The 7,952-nt window shown below is 39.2% G+C and overlaps 1 protein-coding gene across 1 annotated transcript; it reads right to left on the bottom strand.

Moving 5' to 3' along the window:
- Positions 1 to 1,057: 1,057 nt before the first annotated feature.
- Positions 1,058 to 7,055, bottom strand: LOC118753447 (probable ATP-dependent RNA helicase DDX46). The gene is made up of 5 exons (XM_036488326.1): positions 6,852 to 7,055; positions 6,528 to 6,800; positions 5,417 to 6,461; positions 2,255 to 3,255; positions 1,058 to 2,198 (listed from the first exon to the last, which is right to left on the bottom strand). Exons 1-5 carry the CDS (start codon positions 6,869 to 6,871, stop codon positions 1,172 to 1,174), a joined length of 3,366 nt encoding a protein of 1,121 aa, XP_036344219.1. The 5' UTR covers positions 6,872 to 7,055; the 3' UTR covers positions 1,058 to 1,171.
- Positions 7,056 to 7,952: the final 897 nt, after the last annotated feature.

The following is a 7,952-nucleotide window of genomic DNA, read 5'->3' as shown; positions in this document are numbered from 1 at the left end:
CTCTGCGCACGCAACCGCTATTGGCAATAAAGTACAGAGCCGCAGAGGACCTTCCTCAAGTCGCTAGCCGGCAGTACTTGGGGCAAAGACAAAGAAACGTTGCTGGCAACATACGAGGCAATAGGCCGGCCGGTTTTAAACTACGCAGCGCCAGTGTGGTCGCCGGGGACTAGTAGGACGCAGTGGACGAAGCTACAGACTGTACAGAACACCGCACTCAGGACAGCGACAGGATGCCTCCTGATGTCGCCCGAACATCATCTGCACGACGAGGCACAAATGCTTCCCATAAAGGAGCACAACATAATGCTCTGCAAGCAGTTCCTGATCGGGAAACTGACGGACGAAGTCCAGAGGTTCATCAAGCAACCTCTGGACCCGTCAGCTTACCAACTGGCCCTGAACGGCATTCACAGGGAGTCAGTCTAGAGTTATGTAGACTCTAGACCTGTGAATGCCGTTCTAGGCATATCGCCCCCGGACATAGACGAGACGGAGCTTCATCTGCCTCGGGAGACACGAACGACAATAGCCCAACTCCGCTCTGGCTACTGCAGCAGGTTAAACTCCTACCTGAGTAGATTGAATGAGGATGTGCCAAATGAGTGTCCGGCATGCGGAGAGACCCCACATGACTCGAAATATCTCTTCGCATGCCCGGAAAACCCGACAACGCTAACGGCTTTGTCCTTGTGGACCAACCCAATAGAAGCTGCACGCTTCCTAGGGCTGCCGTTAATGGAACTTAACGACAACGACTGAGATACCAACCGATCTGGGCGGGGTTGTTGTAGCCGCTACAACAACAACAACAACAATCTTCTACTCAGCAGTCGATATAGGATAATATAATACCGAATTCCATGTAAAAGAAAGAGAAAACTGCTCTCAAGTGAAACGATTGTGCGTTAGATTTCTCCACGAGTCCTATGTAAAATGTTTGTAGTACTAGGCGTATATAAAGCATTAGTTAACAGATAGGGTTTTACTGGGATTAGAATAGAGTACATATATGCATGTATGTTTGTATTTAAAATAGGAAACAGCCAGCGATCCGTAATTTCGCACCCATTAGGATACACATTTTATTAATACAATATACATATTTATGTATGTATATATAGTTTATAGTCTAGAAAAAATAATGATGCATTCCTAATATTATGAGCGACTAGAGCACCTTGTATCTGCCTTTGTTGAACACGTGATGCGCTGAACTCAACTTCAACAGTTCCTCTTTAATAAGACGGGTTATTTCTCGTTTTGCCTTCTGTACAGCTAACTCACTGCAGCTTTCGATAGCCAAGTATAATTTACGTTCACCTTCGGGTGGATTTTTGCCAGGTGGTACATATGTTCCACGCACTGTGAGACCAGCTTCCGAATATTCTGATATTTGGGCTAATGCTTCTTTGGATGTTACCTTCCAGCGCGCCTGCTGAGGGAAATCATTGATTTCCAGCTCTTCTTCATATTTGGTGAACGAATTAGGCTGGTTGGGTAACAAAGGATTTACGCCATCTTCGTCATCTTTAGGTTGATAATTTAACTTGTTATTCAATTTAGCTGCCAATTGCTCTACTACGGAGCGGGCCGTTATCATGGGTTGACCGGTGCCACCGCCTTTAAGTATGGTTTCGGCGGATACCTGCGGATTCACTTTGCCATCAGCCCCCAAATTCTTTGTTGTACTGATCTTTGAGGCAAGACGTTTCGCTAATTCCAACTTATCTGAGCCAGAAGCAGCCAGTGGTACACTGGAAACACTAGCTGTTGTTGTTGTAGGTGCTACTGACGCTGTTACCGCAGGTGTTGGAATCGAGGTATCTTTTACCGTTCGTTTTGCTGCAAATATCTGCTCAATTTGCTGGTCTATATCTTGTTCAATATCCTCTTCATCATCTGAATCAGCCAAGCCAAGAGCAGCTTTCTGCAACTTTTTGCTTTCCTTTGCAGCATTAGCTTCTTGTTCGTCAAATTTAAATCCTTTGCCACTAAATCCACCACCAGTATGCACTTTCTTACCTTCTGCTTCTTGTGCAGCTTTATACTCCGTCCAAAGCTTTTGTAAATCTTCAGGAACTTTAGCATCAGATAATTCAAGCGCACGTATAATATCCCCGCCATATCGGGCTTGTTCTGTTGTAAGAAAGGTCCAAGCACAACCTTTTTTACCAGCTCGGCCAGTACGTCCACATCTGCCAATTCGAAATATATATCAATCAACCATAAAAATTAATTTAATTAACTTTACCTGTGAACGTAGTCTTCATAGTGATTTGGTACGTCATAGTTTACTACCAATATTAAATCTTTAACATCTAAGCCACGAGCAGCCACAGACGTTGCAATTAAAAGACGCACTTTACCTGATTTGAAGTCAAGTATTGTGGAATCACGATCGAATTGATCAATGCCGCCGTGCAAACTCATACACGGATATGAAGCTTTCATAAGATCTCTGAGCAAAATGTCGGCATTCTCCTGTTTGTCCACGAACACTATTATACTTCCATGTTCTTGATATACACCCAGCAGCTCAAGAAGTTTAAAGAATTTCGCTTCATCCTCCAATATAGCCACGTTTTGTTCAACATCCTTACACACCACAGATCGTCCGCCGACAATTACCTCAATTGGCTTCTTAAGTATCCGCCGAGCCAGCGCCTCCATTTGACGCGGGAATGTTGCACTAAACATGACCGTTTGCCTATCTGGACGCACATTGTCTATGATGCGCATCACTTGCGGTTCAAAACCCATATCGAACATGCGATCAGCTTCGTCCAGTACAATATACGTCACTCTGCGCAAATTTGTTACACGTCCAGAATTGGCCGCCAACATGTCGATCATGCGGCCGGGAGTACACACAATGATCTCCGCGCCACGCTTCAATTCTGCTATTTGTTCGGAAATTCCAGTGCCGCCATAGACGCATACGGGATGTAAACCGATAGTTTTTGAGAACTTTCGTATATCCTTGCCAATTTGCATACAAAGCTCCCGTGTCGGTGCCATTATAACAGCGATAGCGCCATCACCATCCTCTAGTGGCGACTGATCCAGTATGTGCCTAAACATTGGTAAAATGAATGCGAGCGTTTTGCCACTGCCAGTTTTAGCAATACCTATCAAATCTCGTCCAGACATGATTGCCGGAATCGCCTGACATTGGATGGGCGTGGGTTTCTCGAAGCCAAGCTTGCGTAATGTATCCATTTCTTTCTTGCTGACACCACATTGCGCCCATGTCTACATGTGAAAAAGTTAAGAGATCTTTAGGATTTGCAAAGAAGTACTACAGTATACCACAAATATCTAACATACATACGTACATACATATGTATATACATACTCAAAAGAATTGCTTACCAAAAAATAAAAAAGGAGTTGATAATCTGTACATGGTATAAAGGAAAGTCGAGATTCTTTGTACGCGGTAATCTCGAAAACTACTGAAAGGATTTTGACGAGATTTTCTCTAATATACTTAAAAATTTGATAGGGTTGCTGTCTAAAAAACTAAAAGATCTGCACCGTTCGTTGGATTAAAAAAGTTGAGGTGTCGAATGAAAGGGATTAGCCTATAGAAAAGCACTAATGTTTTTTAATAGGGTTGCCACCTATTAATAAAATTACTATAATCAATCATAATAAGCGAAGGCATCAGTTCTGCACCATTACTGTCAAACGAAAAGACATGTGCAATAATGTATTATTTTTCTGAGTAGGGTTGCCACCTATTAAAAAGTTAAAATATTTTCGCCGTTCGCTGGATTACAAAATGAGATACCAAATGAAAGGGCCTGGCTTTCGCATGCACAAAAGCTTTCATTTTTTGAATAGGGTTGCCACCTATTTAAAAATTACTTTCTTCTATACATAGTGTTAAGGAATGTCGAGATATTTTGACCACGCTAATCTAAAAAACTACTGAACGGATTTATACGAGATTTTTTAAGTATAATCTGTATCGATAGGAATATTATGTTTAGTACTTTAAAATCCTGTAGGGTTGTCATCTGTCTAATTACAAGTTAGATGTTCAATAATGTATTAGTTTTTGAGGTTTGCCACTTTTTAAAAATTATAAGACCTTTACCCTTTATTGGACTAAAACTGAGGTACCAAGTGAAAGTATATGGCCTCTGCATGTGCAATAAGTTTTTATTTTTTGTTTGAGTGGGGTTGCCACCTATTTAAAAATTATGTATGTATAGCACGTAGGCTGACCATCCGTCCTATATTAGTCCTCTTTTTGACCCATTGTCCTGGTAATTTATTTATTTTATACGGGACGCCAAATGTTCTGCATTTCTTTTAATGTCCTGTATTTGTCCCGTATTCGGTGGCTCGACGCCTTAACAGCTCATTAAAATGGCATGGCTATGAACGAGTTTTAAGTGGTGTTGGTATATGATCGTAATTTCCTCCATAAACAGTTATTATTTTCTAATCTGAATGCCTGCGATTCGAATCGAGGAATACATACAGTGACCAAAATAGAAATTAGGACTCGACATTTTAGTAAGTTTTGGCTATTTATCCTTAGTTCATTTAATGTTTACTATTTATTTTATGAAAGTAAAGCTCTTTTCCTAACAAAAACCATATAATACCAAACTTTTTAATTAAAATCTTTAGAAACAAATTTGGTTTGCAGTTTTGTAACTCATTAGAATTGAGTATAATAAAGTGCGAGTGGAAAAATCTGTTCATTTGCTTCTCTTTGGAGAAAATGGTAGAACATAATTTGTATGAAAAAAATGCGTAATACCAACAGCAAAAAAAAAATTGCCAAAAATTAATGGTAAGCCTTGGCGACCTAAAATTGCACTTTATTATACTAAAATTTAACGAATTTTTTAACAAATTTTACGGATAAAAATCACGCGAAAATTATCCTACAAATTTGTGATGTTATTAAAATGATACTGTTTCAGGGCTACATCTAGGATTATAGAAGAAGGCTTTAAGATTTGTAAGCTGTTGTAGTAAAAATTGCAAAATTATTTTTTGTCCCGTATTCGGCTCTCATAAATATGGTCACCGTAATAATACGCGAGAGCATTTGTTGTTAATGACATTAGATTTGCACAGCTAATTCAATTTAAAAATTGAGGTGTCAAAGGAAAAGGCTTGACCTTCCGATTTGCAGTAAGGTTTTATTTTACGAAAAGGGTTGCAACTTGTCCGAAAAATTAAAAGATGTGGGCTGTTCGTTAGATTACAAGAAATGGTGTTAAATGAAAGGGCTTGGTCTCCAGATGCGCAATTATATATTTTTTTAGTAGGGTTGCAACCTGTTTAGTTGTCAATCGAATCTTATTTAATATATACACATTCAGCACGGCGCGAAGCCTCGCGCATTCGAGGCCGGCTAGTCCTCTATATTTTTAGTATTAAAAATTACCTTAATAGGCTTAGGACAGCCCTTTCCTTTTACTTGAATTCCCTCCAGGTCAGCGCGGTACTTATCGACTTCTTGTTGGGTCATTCGAGCTAACTCTGGTACTTCAACGTAAAAATTTTTTCGAAACGGCGTATAATTCACGCCGGAATGATCGATTTTAGCTAGTTCTTTGCGATGCTTGTTTGCCAAATTTGCAGCTGTGTCTTTTATATCTTCCAACTCTTCCTCACTTGAATATTCAAGGCTGTCCATGTTTTGTTCAAGGAGTTCGCCTTTATTTGATTTTTCTGTATTCTTCTTGGCCACCCCTGTAAGAATGACAACACCCTGTTGCTTTTTCGGCTGCGTAACAAAGTGATTTACATTCCTCACTTCTTTGTCGACTTCTTGCATATAGGCATCTAATGGATCAATATCTTCGTTTTCTGCAGTTTTATTTTCTGTAGACTTCTCGTCTTCATTGTCATCATCGTCAAGCTTGGATAATTTTTTTATTTTCTGATGAGCATCATTTTCCTCATCGTCATCTTGCAATTTTTTCAACCGTTGGAATTTCGGAGGTGGAGAATCCGGCTCTTTTTTAATATCAGATGTTGGTGGCATTTGATTAACATTATTATCTTCCTCTTCGGATTCGTCCTCTAAGCTCCACTTTTTAGATGTGCTAATCGGCGTTTGTACCGGAAGGGATTTAAGATCTTTTTTACCTTCCAGCTCTTTTAATTTACGTTCTGCCCTCCATCGCTCAATGCGCTCTCTTCGTTTTATCATTTCCTGTTCAAGTCGCCGTTGCTCTTCTTCCTTGTCAATTTCTTCTTCCGAAGAGCTGCTAGACTCCTCTGGTATTGTCTTTACAACGGGCTGTACATTTCGCCTACTTTCGACCTCTAGTTCACGATCCCGTGCCCGATCTCGATCTCTATCACGTTCCCGATCACGTTCTCGATCCCTAACTCTTTCTCGTTCCCTATCACGTTCACGTTGCTCACGTTCCCGTTCTCGATCACGATCTCTTTCCTTATCTCTTCCACGTTCAAAGAACTTTCTAAAATTTTTAAACATATAATTTAAATATATCTCTGCATATTTTGTTAACAGGTAGAAGTCTTACATTTTTTCACGGTCGTAATCTTTTGGATTGGATTTAGATCTGGAGCGCTTTCGACGTTTATCTTCACGCCTATTACGGTCGATTTCTCGCTGTTCCCTTTCCCTATCTTTTTTACGATCGTCTCGATTTCTGCTGATTACATTATCATTTCGAAAGGACTTGCCTTCCTTGGGTGTTCTAGATCTGCTTCTGGAATATCGTCGTTTCTCACGTTCCCTTTCCTTATCCCTTTCCCGGTCACGATCCCTATCACGGTCCCTCTCCCGATCTCTCCTAAAAAAGTATTCAATTGTCTTTTTATTACAAATTATAAATACTACTTACCCAGAATACGATTTAGACATTCTAACTCTCCTTCCCCTTCACCACTCTTTATATATCTTTACAGCAATCAAGGAAGTTTTAACTCGATCTCACCGTTTCGACTTATGAAATGTGGCATTTATTATAAGCACATTTGCGTAACCCACACTTTTGTGAACGTACTATTTTAATATGCTTCCAACCATAAAGAAAATATTTTATAAACCAAATTCAGAAAACCACGATATACTAGAGCTGTAAAACTATCGATTGAACTATCGATACTATCGAATGGTTATATTTTTTTGCACTATCGAATGGTGGTTGGTCACTATCCATAGTCTTTGCTTGAGGGAATATATCGTCGCCTAGGTAAAAGATTGTCGTAAACGCCATTTTGAAGATTTTTAGTTCTAGATGCAGTTATATATTTTGAAGTAAGGTCTTGCGATTGGTGTTATCAGTTTTAGAGATCTCCTTTATTTTCCGAGATATTGACTACAATTTATTTGATAATTTAGTAAAAATTTAGATAGTGATGCAGCCATATTAAACTAATTTATATAATTTAAAAATGACGTTCTCCACTTTTGGATATCTCCTTTAGTTTCCGAGATATTGAGTAAAAATTGTCGTTAATTTAGTAGAAATTTTGATCACATTTTGACGTATTTCATACAAAGTGGCTGCTAAATTGTGGACAAATGACGCTTACCACAAAATTTTACTAAAGAAAATCCAAAACTAATTAAAATTATACATTAAAAATTTAATAATTTAAGAATTTTGCGAGCTAGTAACATTTTCAGAGACTTTGGATAATATCTATCTTCGCGTTTTCAAGAAATCGCATACCAAACTTCAATCGCGATTTCCCACAACCTCCCGAAATCAACATGCGACAATCTTTTACCCAGGCGACGCTATGTATTGGCCTATAGTTATAGTCGCAAGTTAAAACTCATTCGTGTTAAAATACAGTTTTAGGGCCGGTTGTTCAATGTCTGGTTATCACTACTTGCCGGTTAAACATCATTATCGACGTTTTCGACATCATGCATATAACATGTGATCGATAAAGCAGTCGTTGTACTTAACCAGAGCTTCTACCTCCGATTAGTG

This window comes from Rhagoletis pomonella, unplaced genomic scaffold, assembly GCF_013731165.1.
Source record: "Rhagoletis pomonella isolate Grant_MI unplaced genomic scaffold, Rhpom_1.0 Rhpom_scaffold_02473, whole genome shotgun sequence".
Classification (NCBI taxonomy): domain Eukaryota; kingdom Metazoa; phylum Arthropoda; class Insecta; order Diptera; family Tephritidae; genus Rhagoletis; species Rhagoletis pomonella.
This window is presented reverse-complemented; position numbering and strand designations above follow the sequence as displayed.

Bases quoted from the DNA above. Each gene is read 5' to 3' on its own strand.
- LOC118753447 (XM_036488326.1), bottom strand. From the start codon at position 6,871: ATGTCTAAATCGTATTCTGG. The intron at 3,256-5,416 runs GTAATTTTTAAT...TTTCACATGTAG, and splicing joins GCTGTCCTAAGCCTATTAAG to ACATGGGCGCAATGTGGTGT. The intron at 2,199-2,254 runs GTAAAGTTAATT...TCGAATTGGCAG, and splicing joins TATGAAGACTACGTTCACAG to ATGTGGACGTACTGGCCGAG.